Source organism: Salvelinus namaycush, chromosome 40 (assembly GCF_016432855.1).
Source record: "Salvelinus namaycush isolate Seneca chromosome 40, SaNama_1.0, whole genome shotgun sequence".
NCBI classification, from domain to species: Eukaryota; Metazoa; Chordata; class Actinopteri; order Salmoniformes; family Salmonidae; genus Salvelinus; species Salvelinus namaycush.
In genome coordinates, this window is record NC_052346.1 from 22,697,944 (window position 1) to 22,712,891 (window position 14,948).

At 40.2% G+C, this 14,948-nt stretch overlaps 1 protein-coding gene across 1 annotated transcript; it reads left to right on the top strand.

The window, feature by feature from the left end:
- Window positions 1-5,683: 5,683 nt before the first annotated feature.
- LOC120033640 (zinc finger protein 664-like) lies at window positions 5,684-8,360 on the top strand (the record flags this gene model as incomplete). The annotated part of the gene is made up of 2 exons (XM_038980075.1): window positions 5,684-5,723; window positions 6,197-8,360. Coding segments are annotated over 2 exons (1,476 nt in total), but the record flags the coding sequence as incomplete, so codon positions are not given.
- Between the last annotated feature and the right edge of the window lie 6,588 nt (window positions 8,361-14,948).

Here is a 14,948-nt window from a genome sequence, read left to right on the forward strand (position 1 = left end):
TTATAAGTGAAATAATCTGTCTGTTAACAATTGTTGGAAAAATTACTTGTGTCATGCACAAAGTAGATGTCATAACCGACTTGCCAAAACTATAGTTTGTTAACAAGAAATTTGTGGAGTGGTTGAAAAACAAGTTTTAATGACACCAACCTAAGTGTATGTAAACTGTCCTCAACTTGCAGCGGGCAGCCAAGTCTGCTGTCACTTATTCAGATTGTGCATCAGCGTTTCATATGTTTTCCTTGCCCTTGTCCCGCTTGTTAGATATTATGCAGATACAGTGGCGACCCGTCATTCAGGGCAGGTGGAGCAGAGCCATGATTGGCTCAGTGTTCTGTCACTCATGGGGACACTATATCACCGCCAAATATAAGGGGAGACATCGAAAATTCTAGCCCCTTGGCTGCTGCAACTGCGAAAACTTGACTTCTGTGAGTTCAGAACAACTGGGAATTTCTGAAAAAACGAGCTCCAACTGGGAGATACGTTTTGAACAGTCATCCAACTCGGAATTGTAAATCGGGAACTCAGGCCTCTTTCTAGCGCTACGACCTGAAAATCAGTGATGTCATCATGATTTGACCTTGTTTTTTCCGAGTTCCCAGTTGTCTTGAAAGCACCATAAATCCAGAGAATGCCAGACTTTGATGACAAAATTTGCCCACGGAGGACCGCTGTGCCACCTTCCTGTTCAAGTGAGCACAGCGCAAGAAGTTGAGTCAAATTGTCTTGTATGCTGCTGCATAAATAATGTAATATGCCAGGGAGATATGTATACTGTAGCTAAGAAAGTAATTTTAAGTGTATGTTGTAATACTTTGGTCTATTTACCCCTCTTACTTTTGCCTACTGTTCTGATTTGGTGGTGCACATGTAGCATATAACCTGTTTTAGAGAAATGTAATCATCGAATTTTGTAAGAGCTTTCAATGTCTGATTTTATGCCCCCTTTATTTATCCTACGGTTCTGACTTGGTGTACAGGGAGAACACTGTAAGAACGGCCCATGTTCTGAATTCTGTCGCTGTACATTTCAAAAGTGCTAAACAAATACTTATATTGACTACGTCCATCCTAGCTCGCTCATTAATGTCTTAATCGAAATTACGGATTGCCTCTTATCCCGCTTGTCGTTCCCTTATGCCATAGTTTGTACATCTCAATTGTCATTAGAAACCACATTTGTTTAAGCAAGTCAGTCATATCAGCTATGTTTTTTTAAAAGGCAGTAAATGAGATTGAATGAACTGTTTCGCTGCCAGACAAGGCTCTGCTGATAGCCAGGTGTAGCAGTGGTAAGATGTTGGGACAGCTTTATGTGGCCCTTACAGTTTGTGGGCACCGTTTTGCACCGTTCTAGTGCAATTAATGTAATGTTTTGTGTTGTTGTGTAGTGGCTTTGCTGGCACGCATCCCAATTTATGTATTTTTTTGCCCCACCAAGATTTACATGCTAAAATCGCCACTGTAGCCAAAACTTAATCAATATTTGTTTTGTCTCATTTATTGATATGGATATAGCCTCTACGTGATGGGGTTGTACAACGCAAATTTACATTTACATTTAAGTCATTTAGCAGACGCTCTTAACTAGCCTACATACAGAGTGGAATTCGCAAATACAACAATCAAAATGCCTAATGTATGTCCGTTCTCCCAAATAGTAGAAATAGTGTGATTCATAAGTTTACATGATTCATTAGCCCCGCATGGCTTTAAAAATAAATTATGCAATTATATGGCCATTAAATAACACACAACATCATGGCATATTTAGATAGTGGAATAGGCCTAGCCTAAATCATATTTACTTTCTGTTTTGCAGCTCAGGCGGTTTTTCTAGACAATGCTCTTCTGTGTCTTTATTATATAATTCTCACACAAGTCATTTGCTGAAGGCCCAAGCCTATACTACGTCATCTACTGGTACAACTTCGTTATCGAATGCCGTTCTAAAACAAGATCTAGACTTTTATTTTGGAAATGAAACCGGAATCTGCAAAGCAACTCTAACGTCTGGGCAGAGTTGCTTGATTGACTAGCTACATTCGGTTTTACAGATGCCACATTCCAGACAAAAGTTTGTACATATAAAAAAGATCTGTAAGTGTAACCGAGTAAAGGGAGACGTAAACATTTGTGTAAATGTTCATTCATGGTCGTAACATAGTACGTTTACAGATTTATTTTTTACGGTTACGTTACATGTTTCACGCACGGCTTTTCTTACGATCCTGTGTCCGGGAGGAGGAGGAGTCAGTGGAACCAACCCCTTTCCATGTAATGGGGTAGGGCCATGCCAAGGATCCTGGAATGCACGTACTGTTGCACGGTGTTAGTGGGGGAACAGGAAGTTCCGGGCAGGCGCGCACCAGTCTTCAGTTTAAAGAAAGCGCCAGAACTGTGCAGTTAAGAAGATAACCTTTGTGTCCGTTTCAATTTATCACTACAGGTATGTAATAACACGTGTAGACTTTCTAATGTCGAAAGGATATGTCATACCATGCTAGGTAACAAATCCAGTAATGTATTATCATGTTTGGTTAAGGTTTGATGTTATTTTTGTGTCAAACAGAATGAAGAACGTGATAACTACTTGATAAGTTAGTTACATAACGTTAACTAGAGACTTGGTTTGTCTGAGTGGATGTACATACTTTTCTCAAGGTAATTTCATAAAGAACACATTTATTTGATATTTCTGAGTTCGTTTTGCATTATTGGTTTTGTGTAAAATTCACGAGTTGGAACAATGGCGGCGCCCACTCGGTCTGGGTTAACGGACGTCAGTCCAGGCAGTGCGGGTGCAGCAGAGACAATTTTACGGTTGCACTACTGTTTTGAAGCTGAAAGTAATTATCCGTTTTCGACATGTGTAGTAATATTCAGACACATTCAGTCGTTTCAAACTATAAATGTTAGTATGGTGTGAACGGAAATGCTATTGGTTTTGTATTGTAACAATATATTGAAGACAAGGTTATTCAGGAAAATAGTACATAGTACAAACAAGCTGCAACCTTGTAATACACGCATAAATGACAAAAACCATGTATGTAAATTTCTGTATATCTACTATATATTAAGTGCACTTAAGTTGCATAGCCTAATTTAATTAATTAATTGTATATGTTGCCAATGCTTAGCTACCTGATCCATTGAAATGAGATCAGTGCTTGACTTGGACAGGAGCTCACCGGAGCTGACTACCGGCACCTCAAATTTCTACTGTTTGAGCTCATGTTCCTCTTATAGAATATTAACTCAAAAGTATTGTGGAGCTCCTGCAGTGCACAGTACTGGCACCTATTTCAAGTCAAACACTGACTTGGGTAATTGAACAAGAAGAAATGTAATATATTTCTAGAAAATGCCAGAACTGTCAAGACTAACTTTTGTGTCTGTTTCTCTTTTATTTATACTGGCCGACTAGCATTAAGTCTGAGGCCGGTAACATCAACAGTGAGGACAAACCCAGCCTGCCTCTCTCCTTCCACACTGAGACCAAACCTACAGTTACTGGGTCCTGATTGTGACAGTGGAGCACAGTTTGCACTGCAGGATCCAGAGATGGCATCAGTGAAGCTGGAAGACAGCAGTCAAACACTGGAGCTGAATGTCAACATTAAAGATGAAGAAGAGGAGGAGAAGATTGGTAAATCTGTTTCTCATGGTAAGAGCAGGCTCTAACTAAGTTTGTTATTCGTTCCAACTTCCCACTGTGCATGAAATTTGCAGTAGAATTGTTTCAATGAGAAAGTAATGTTATTTCATGCTACTGAGACTTGCATGGTTTGACACCAGTATTGTTCTATGAAATGAGTCTCATTATTAACCCTTGTGATAGTGAGTGGATGATGTACAGAGCATTCAGGAAGTATTCAGATCCCTTGACTTTTTCCATATGTTACATTACAGCCTTATTCTAAAATTGATAAAAATATAAATAATCCTCATGACAAAGCGAAAACATTTGCTTCCTGTTTCCATTGATCATCCTTGAGCTGTTTCTATAACTTGGAGTCCACCTGTGGTAAATTCAATGAATTGGACATGATTTGGAAAGGCACGCATCTGTCTATTATAAGGTCCCACAATTGACAGGGCATGTGAGTGCAAAAATCAAGCCATGAGGTCGAAGGAATTGTCTGTAGAGCTCTGTGACAGGATTGTGTCGAGGCACAGATCTGGGGAGGGGTACCAAAACATTTCTGCAGCTTTGAAGGTCCCCAAGAACACGGTGTCTTCCATCATTCTCTAATGGAAGAAGTTTGGAACTACCAAGACTCAGCCAATAGCTGGCCGGCCGGCCAAACTGAACAATCTGGGGAGAAGGGCCTTAGTCAGGGAGGTGACCAAGAACCCGATGGTCACTCTGACCGAGCTCCAGAGATCCTCTGCGGAGATGGGAGAAGGACAACCATCTCTGCATTACTCCACCAATTAGGCCTTTATGGTAGAGTGGCCAGACGGAAGCCACCCCTCGGTAAAAGGCACATGACAGCCCACTTGGAGTTTGCCAAAAGGCACCTAAAGGACTCTGACCATGAGAAGCAAGATTCTCTGGTTGGATGAAATCAAGATTGAACTCTTTGGCCTGAATGCCAAGCGTGATGTCTGGAGGAAACCTGGCACTATCCCTACGGGGAATTATGGTGGTGGCAACATCATGCTGTGGGGATGTTTTTCAGCGGCAGGGCCTTGAAGACTAGTCAGGATCGAGGGGAAAGATGAACAGAGAAAAGTACAGAGAGATCCTTAATGAAAACCTGCTCCAGAGTGCTCAGGACCTCCGATTTGGGCAGAGGTTCACGTTCCAACAGGACAATGACCCTAAACACACAGCCAAGACAACGCAGGAGTGGCATCAGGACAATTCTCAATGTCCTTGAGTGGCCCAACCAGAGACCGGACTTGAACCCATTCGAAAATCTCTGGAGAGACCTGAAAATAGATGTGCAGCGACGCTCCCATCCAACCTGACAGAGCTTGAGAGGATCTGCAGAGAAGACTGGGAGAAAATCCCCAAACACAGGTGTGCCAAGCTTGTAGTGTCATACCCAAGAAGACTCGAGGCTGTAATCGCTGCCAAAGGGGCTTCAATAAATTACTGAGTAAAGGGTCTGAATACTTATGTAAATGGGATATTTCAGTTATTATATATTTTTTTATTTGCAAACATAAAAAAAGACAGTTTTACTTTGTCATTGTGGGGTATTGTGATGTCATTATGGGATATTGTGTGTGGTTTGATGAGGGGAAAAAACATTTGAATCATTTTAGAAAAACGCTGTAATGCAACAGAATGTGGAAAAAGTCAAGGGATCTGAATACTTTCCCAATACACTGTTACCCGGTGCAGCCAGTAGACGACTTAGATAATTGAACATTAAGAAATATAATATATTTTTAGAGAATAAAGAAAGTGCCAGAACTGTCAAGATTAACTTTGTGTCCGTGTCTCTTTATTACTACTGGCCGACTCAGATTAAGTCTGAGGCCGGTAATATCAACAGTGAGGACAAACCCAGCCTGCCTCTCTCCTTCCACACTGAGTCCAAACCTACAGTCACTGGGTCCTGATTGTGACAGTGGAGCCCAGTTTGCACTGCAGGATCCAGAGATGGCATCAGTGAAGCTGGAAGACTGCAGTCAAACACTGGAGTTGAATGTCAACATTAAAGATGAAGAGGAGGAGGAGATTGGGACATCTGTTTCTCATGGTAAGCACAAGTTCTTTCTAAGTTTGTTGTTTGTCCCAATTCCCCTCTGTGCATGAAACGCTGCTGTAGAATGAGTCCGTGTAGTGACTAAACCTTGTGGTGGAGGATGAAATAGCTCATCATTTTCACTCCTTTTGTACCTTTTGACTCGTACCCCCTTTTAGAATAGTTGTATTCTCTTTTTGTGTTGTACAGCCTATTGATATGGATACATGTCACCAATTACAGTAGGAAGAGGACCACCCCCTTGAGCCTTGTTACTCTCTACGTTTCTTCCTAGGTTCCTGCTTTCTAGGGAGTTTTTCCTAGCCACTGTGCTTCTACATCTGCATTGCTTACTCTTTGGTGTTTTAGGCTGGCTTTCTGTAGAACACTTTGTGACAACTACTGATGTAAAAAGGGCTTCATAAAATACATTTGATTGACATGTATATCACACACACTGACTGGTTCTTCTGATGTTGTTCACACAGGAGACCATGTTGATACATTCTCCACATCCAGAGAGCAACAGCAGGAAGATCACAGAGCTAAGAGGTTTCACCATTGCCCACATTGTGAGGAGATTTTCCCATTTCTATCAAAGCTAAAAATACACCTAAAAATACACACAGGAGATAATCCGTATTCCTGTACTGACTGTGGGAAGAGCTTCACAACATCAACAAAGCTAAAAGTTCATCAGAGAACACACACGGGAGAAAAGCCTTACTCCTGCTCTGACTGTGGGAAGAGTTTCTCCCGAATGGATAACTTAAACACACATGAACGTATACATACAGGAGAGAAGCCTTACTACTGCTCTGACTGTGGAAAAAGCTTTAAAACAACAGCTGAGCTAAAAGTTCATCAGAGAACACACACAGGGGAGAAGCCTTACTTATGCTCTGACTGTGGGGCGAGTTTCTCTCGACTGGGCCACTTAAAAATACATGAACGTATGCATACAGGAGAGAAACCGTACCCCTGCTCTAATTGTATAAAATGCTTCAAAACATCAACTGAGCTAAATGTTCATCAGAGAACACACACAGGAGAGAAGCCTTACTTCTGCTACGACTGTGGGGCAAGTTTCTCTCGTCTGGGCAACTTAAAACTACATGAACGTATACATACAGGAGAGAAGCCTTACTCCTGCTCTAATTGTTTAAAAGGCTTCACAACATCAACTGATCTAAAAGTTCACCAGAGAACACACACAGGAGAGAAGCCTTACTTATGCTCTGACTGTGGGGCAAGTTTCTCTCGACTGGACCACATAAAACTACATGAACGTGTACATACAGGAGAGAAGCCTTACATCTGCTCTGACTGTGGAAAATGTTTTAAAACAACAGCTGAGCTAAAAGGTCATCAGAGAACACACACAGGAGAGAAACCTTACTCCTGCTCTGACTGTGGCAAGAGTTTCTCTCAACTGGGCCAGTTAAAAATACATGAACGTAAACATACAGGACAGAAGCCTTACTCCTGCTTTTATTGTGTAAAATGCTTCACAACGTCAACTGAGCTAAAAGTTCATCAGAGAACACACACTGGAGAGAAGCCTTACTCCTGCTCTGACTGTGGGAAGAGTTTCTCTCAACCGAGCCACTTAAAAAGACACCGAGGTATACATAAAGGAGAGAAGCCTTCCTATTGCTCTAACAACGGAAAATGTTTTAAATCATCAGCGGAGCTTAAAGGTCTTCAGAGAACACACACAGGCGAGAAATCTTACTTCTGCTCTTACTGTGGCAAGAGTTTCTCCCGATTGGGCAATGTAAAAATACACCAACGGATACACACTGGAGAGAAGCCTTATCACTGCACTGACTGTGAGAAGATATTCTCTCAACAGAGCAATTTAAAAAGACACCAAAGTATACATAAAGGAGAGAAGCCTCATCAGATCTCTCAGATCAGCTAAGATTAGACACTCCACTTCACTCTCATCTCGTAAAATAATTGGCAATGTTGAATTGGATCAAATGAAGAAAGCATAGAACACTCTATTGAAATCCTGTTGTTTCTCACTGTGAGAGAACCGTGCAGAGGAAAGGGAGCATTTTATAGAATGTTAGCCTCTCTTTACTTTACTGATCAGTGTGCATCTTGTTAGTTTTGGTGTGTTTTGTTAGTTTCTACTGTGAAGATATTGAGATGACCTTGGATTTGCCCTTAGGGTTGAATATCCTCTGTGAGGCATCTCACAATGGAGTCTGGTGATGATGTTTAGATATCATGTGGCATTCAAACGTTGCTTCATTTCAAACGTTGCTCCACCCCACACCATCGCACCACCAGCCTGCAATGCTGACACACAGCAACTCAATATCAGAAAGGTGTTCCTAATGTTTGTACACTCAGTGTATATCAGATAAAGATGGTGTGATCTGTTTTTAGCATTAGTTTGGCTGGATGATTTTATATTAGTAAACAACTTTTGTTTAATGATAAACAGGCTATGAATTGACTACTTGTGTTTATTAAATTGTATTTTAATACTAGATTCATTATTTTAGTCATTGATGATGAATGTGTTTTAATAACTGTATTGAAGTTAAAACTTCTTTGGTATAGGGGGCAGTATTTTGACATCTGAATGACAAGCGTGCCCAAAGTAAACTGCCTGTTACTCGGGCCCAGAAGCTAGGATATGCATATACTTGGTAGATTTGGATAGAAAACACTCTAAAGTTTCTAAAACTGTTAAAATAATGTCTGTGGGTATAACAGAACTGATTTGGCAGGCGAAAACCCGAGGACAAACCATCCAGGAATTTCTTTTTTTGAGCTCAGTGTTTTCAATTAGATTTCTATGGGAAGCCCTATTTAATAGGAACCTGGTTGCAGTTCTTATGGCTTCCACTAGATGTAAACAGTCTTTAGAAATTGGTTGATGTTTTTCTTTTGAGAAATGAAGAAGTAGGGCTGTTCTTTGAGTGTCAAGCCAAGTGGACTCTTGGTGCGTGTGAACTGGAATGCGCTTCACGTTGTATTTATCCGGTATTGAACACAGTATATTCCGTCTTAAATTTTATCGATTATTTACGTTTTAGGTTTGATTAGGAACGTTGTTTTAAATGTTTGGAACAAGTTTACAGGTAACTTATTAGATTCTTTGTAGGCAAGTTGGAACCGGTGTATTTCTGAATCAAACGCGCCAAATAAATGGAAATTTTTGCGACATAAAGAAGGACATTATCGAACAAAAGGGCCATTTGTGATGTTTCTGGGACATTTTATAGTGCCAACAGAAGAATATCTTCAAAGATAAGGCATTAATTATATCGCTATTTCTGACTTTTGTCGCGCACCTGCCTGTTTGAAATCTGATTTTCATGTGATTGTATGCGGGGAGCTGTCCTCAGATAATCGCATAGTCTGCTTTTGCCGTAAAGCCTTTTTGAAATCTGACACAGCGGCTGGATCAACAAGAAGTTAAGCTTTATTTTGATGTGTAACACTTGTATGTTTTATGAATTCTTATTTTGAGTATTTCTGTTTTTGAATTTGGAGCGCTGCAATTTCACTGGATGTTGTCAAATCAATCCCGTTAACGGGATTCGAGCGGGAAGGGATCACTAAGAAGTTAATTGATCTGGTGGCAGGTAGCCTAGCGGTTAAGAGTGTTTGGCCAGTAACTGAAAGGTCGCTGGTTTGAATCCGGAAAAATCTAGGTGAAATATCTGTCATTGTGCTCTTGAGCAAGGCAATTAACCCTTATTTGTCCTGTTGCTCTGGATAAGAACATCTGCTAAATGACAAAAATGTAATAAAATGTGTGTACATGAATTTATGCTGGGCAAATTCTTCTCTTGTGTATAATTAATTGAAATAAACTGTTTGAAGTGAAATACTGTATATGTAATACATAACATGTTGTTTACCCTGGCCAGAGGGACAGGGCCATAGTAAGCTAGACTATGTAGCTGCTGTTAGAAGTCTACAGTTTCCATGCCATACAGCATGTCAGATCGCTAATGTTTAGGGGTATAGGCTGCTACAAGAGTTGTTGCTTGTGTCTGTCGGGAGGGATGTGTTTCAGGCTTGGTAAATGACTACTGGAGGGATGTGGAGAGCGCGCCTTGAGTGTTGTGCCCGGCCCGCCCGACATGGTCAAGAGAGACAAAGGGCATGCAGCAGCACTCTGATGTGAAGAACTGTACAAAAATGTACGATTTGTAGTACAATGAAAAAAATAGCCTAGTATATACATCAGGGGTGGCAGGTAGCCTAGTGGTTAGAGCGTTGGACTAGTAAGCGGAAGGTTGCAAAATCGAATCCCTGAATTGACAAGGTAAAAATCTGTCATTCTGCCCCTGAACAAGGCAGTTAACCCACTGTTCCTAGGCCGTCATTGTAAATGAGAATTTGTTCTTAACTGACTTGCCTAGTTAAATAAAGGTTAAATAAATAAAATAAAAAAATATGGTATTGGGGAGCTATTTCATAGGGTTTTCACAGATACATTCTTTACCCATTTCAATCTTATACCAACCAACCCTATGCTTGGTGTGACTGTTATGGACAGAGCAGATCTGATATGTCCTTAAATATTGTTATATGCAACCTGGGATTAAAATGTAAGAGGACATGTGCTTCTACAGTGAAACACTGTAGAAGCTTCCTGCCATCCAGGACCTCTACCAGGCGGTGTCAGAGGAAGGACCTAAAAACTGTCAGACTCCAGCCACCCTAGTCATAGACTGTTCTCTCTGCTACCGCATGGCAAGCGGTACTGGAACGCCAAGTCTAGGTCTAAGAGGTTTCTAAACAGCTTCCACCCCCCACCCCCCCACACTCTTTACACAACTTCTACTCTCTGTTGTTATCATCTATGCATAGTCACTTTAATAACTCTACCTACATGTACATATTACCTCAACTAACCGATGCCCCTGCACATTGACTCTGTACCGGTACCCCCTGTATATAGTCTCACTATTGTTATTTTACTGCTGCTCTTTTAATTACTTGTTACTTTTATTTCTTATCTGTATTTTTTTAAACTGCATTGTTGGTTAGGGGCTCGTAAATAAGCATTTCACTGTAAGGTCTACACCTGTTGTATTCGGCGCATGTGACTAAAATTTGATATCTCACATCTGTGCAGTTTGCAGCCAATGTTTTTAGACTACATTGTATCGTTGTTTCCTCTTCTGAGTGCACTGGTGGGCAACAACATTTCAGTTCACAGAGACAAGTTTAGCAATGAATCCACACGTGTTTGAATTATCTGAATGTTGATGGTGAAGGGGGAGATTGATTTTACAATATACAACGGGGGTTGGCAATTAGGCTTTTAGCTAGTCTGCGGGCCAGAACATAATTAGCCTATAAACAAATAGCCTATAGCTGCCCAATTCATAGTCCTACACAGTGTAGGCTACGCTACACATTTAACACGTGGTTAGTGGGCTAATCAATTCAATGACCATAACATAATATTGTCCATCTGATTACAGTGGTAAAATCACCAATGTCTATATTAATAGTCCTACCTATTCTATTACAATATATTAATCGTATTTCTCCAATGGCAAACCAGTGTGTCTTGTTTCCATCGACACTGTCGCTGTTTGCAAAGAGTTCAATCTGAAATGTCATTATGAATCTAAGCATGGTACTTTCAGAAGTAGATGTTCCACCCCAGACATGAAGCTGAAGTCTGATGCAGAAAGGAAGGTGGGCCTAAGGAGTGAACACCCTATGTGTTTTTATATTATTTTAGCGTGTACATATTTTATTATTATTTAACCTTTATTTAACTAGGCAAGTTGTGAAACATGCTGACGCCTAAGAAGAAGTCTAACAATGGTTTCAGTAGTCCTACATTGTCACATGGTATAGGTTGTACCCCTACTTAGACCTGAAGTAGCAGACAGTCTAAATCCAGATTAGTGACAATGTCGGACTACTAAAACCATTTGTAACATTATTTAAATTAGTCCAGCATAAAGTTTGAGCTTTCCTTTCAGCACCATGGAGTGAATCCTTACCATCATGTAGGACTACTGAAACCATTATTAGACTTCTTCTTAGCCTTCTTAGGCTATCCAGTCTTATCTGGCAGCGAAACAGTTAATTTAGCCTCATTTACTGCCTTTAAAAAAAACAGCTGATATGGCTGACTCGCTTAACAAATATGGTTTCTGACGACTCCTTGTGGATTTCTATAAGTCGATAAGAATCGCCTAGTTAAAGGTTCAACTAAAACAGAAGAAACGGTGCGTAAGAATTTGTGCATATATTATGACGACATTTTGTGACGTTTTTGTAAGGTTTTTTTCGGCTATTCCGTGCACACACTTTTTTCCTGGAGGCAGTAGCTGAAGTCTAAGCCCCTTCATTGGGGATTGGTCAACATTAATGACAGATTTCTTGAGTTATCTGACTATTTTGAGGAAGTAGCTATAGACCCTTTTCCAGTACTTGACACACTGACGTCACTGGCAGATGTGCGTTTTATTGCTTCTAAACCAAATACCTTTTTGCAGTTATATACGCTTTCAATGTTGTTTTGAATCTTGCTTGAGCAGTCGCTAAGATTACAGAATGCTAATGCTCATTTTTATATAGGCTATAGCAAAAGCTAGCCAAAGAACCATTTTACTGGTTGGAGTGTTTTTTTTAAAGTATAATGCAGTTCATTTGTGATGACACAAACATTATATGAAGCAGGACATTCATACAAATCATAAAATCCAATTATGATCAAAAAGTAGTGAAATGCACTAATAAGCAACATGTAAATAGAGGCTTTTTTTGCTGCCATTCTATAACAACTTGTTCTGCCACCAACTTGCGTGCCTCGCCCTCTTGCAGCAAATTTGTAAACACAAAGGGTTCTATGGCGTCTCAAAATGGACAAACAGCACCACTGTCACTTTTTTTCACGTTTTTCAAGCAAAGGTCTTTAAGGGAGTATGCAAGCACACTCGTTAGGTTCACCTAGCCTTCTTAAGAGATGACAAAAGCACCTTTATCAAATAAATGTATGTTTAGAGCAAATGCACCTCTAACTAAATGTAACTCCAAAGAAACTCTAATTAAAGGGATAGTTCAATCAAATTACAAATGTCCACCTTGGTTTCTTCACCCTGTATACAATCCCAATAATGTGCACGTCAGCAGTGAAGTTCTGAAGATGGAGGACTTTCAGTACAGCAGTGTTCCCCAACCCTGGTCCCAAAGGGGTGTACATGTATGTTTTTGCACTAGCACTCACATACCTTATTCAATTCAAAGGCTTGAGTTGCTTAGTTGAATCCAGTGTGTGAGTGTTAGGGCAAAAACAAAAAAACACACCCCTTTGGGTCCCCTGGACCACGATTGGGAAACACTGTAGTACATAGCAAAAAGTGTGATGATGCAAAATGTATGCAATTATCATCTAGGTCATTTCCACATCATTTGCATTATCTTCACACTTTTTCCTCTATACTGAAAGTTCTCTATCTTGAAAACTTGATTGCAGAGGACTAATGAACAAAATACTACAATAAAGTTATTTCTTTTGTGAAACATTCCTTTCATAGAACCTAAGACTCCATTAAAGGAGTAGATCACTATTTTCCAACTTGAAGTCCTGTATGTAAGATTACTTGGTTTGTATTCAGGGGACTAGGTATGTACTCAAGATTCGAAGGGGTGTACTCAGAAGATTAATTTCTGATCTTAGCAGCGCCATTCTTACACCTTCACGTCATTGCACTGTGGTTCTTCAATGTTTTCCTGATTTTTATTTTGTCTAATAAACCTGGGTCCACTGTCACAATCAGGACCCAGCGACTGTAGATTTGTGTGGAAGGAGAGGGGCAGGCTGGGTTTGTCCTCACTGTCAACCTGGAAACTCTGGATAGGATCCCAGTTCTAAAAAGAAGTCTGAGATCAACCTCCTGGTCCTCCCCTGTGCAGGCCACATCCCCTCCCATTGTTACTGTGTGTATGAAAACATTTTGAACAATGGCTTCCTAAAATGATGTGGTGCTTACTAACACAATAGAAGATGTTGTGGTAGACGTGGGCCATCACATGTGAGTTCACAGTTCTTTCACTCTGAACATTCATATCAATGACTCACCCTGAAATTTAACCAGGCAAGTCAGTAAAAAAAAAAAATTGTATTTACAATCACTGCCTATGCCGGCCAAACCCGGACGAAGCTGGGCCAATTGTACGCCACCCTATGGGCTTCCCATAGACGCGTTTTACAAAAGTCTAATATTTTGCTTTTCCTGCGTTTTTTAAGCGTCCTTTCATTGTATATTATTAAATACAGATGAGAACATGATATAATGGTTTGTTTTAGCGTTTTAAGTTTATCTTTAACCTTAACAATGTTACTTGTAAATGTACTGGGATAGGGCCATCCCAGGGATCCCGTATTGCACGTAAGGGGGAACAGGAAGTTCCGGGAACCCGCGAACCATTCTTCAGAATAAAGATAACTTGACTATCCGTTTCAAATGTATTACTACAGGTATGTAACTAATGGCACGTTTAAACTTTCTAATATCGAAAGAACATGGCATAACATGCTAGCTAAACAAATCTGAAAATGTATTATCACGTTTGGTAAATATTTTGTGTTATTTTTGTCTTTTTAAATCCGAGTGAACGTGATAACTATTTTACAAGACACATAGCTAGAGACTTTGGGTCTGTTGTCGTGAATGTACATAATTTCCTCAAGGTAATTTCATAAAGAATCCATTTATTTGTTATTGGTTTTGTGTAAAATTCACGAGTTGGTAAAATGGTGGCGCCCACTCGGTCTGTGTCAACGGACTAAAATGCAGGCAGTGCAGGTGCAACAGGGAGACAATTAAATGGTTGCGCTTACAATAGGTTAAGTGCACTTACGTTGTGTAGCCTAAGTTAAAGCGTGTACTTTGTCTAATATGAATGAATTAATGTATTGTTGTCAATGCTTAGCTACTGTGGGAGCAAAACTCATGACTATGATTACATTTCCATTATTAGCAGCATCTAGGCTGTCCACTTTGAAGAGCTGAGACAGAATGGCTATATAAGGAATGGAACATATAGGACCAGGGCCCTGCTACCATTATAACCAATACAGCTGTCAGATGTGGGCGTTAACAAGCAAGCTCTGAGATGAAAAGATAATAATGGAGAAAGGTCAAGGGAAGCTATTTTCATATAGAGGGAGGGGATTCTATATGTTATGCAAAGACAGAATCCTTTAAAGGCAGGACTCTGTAATATGAGAATTTA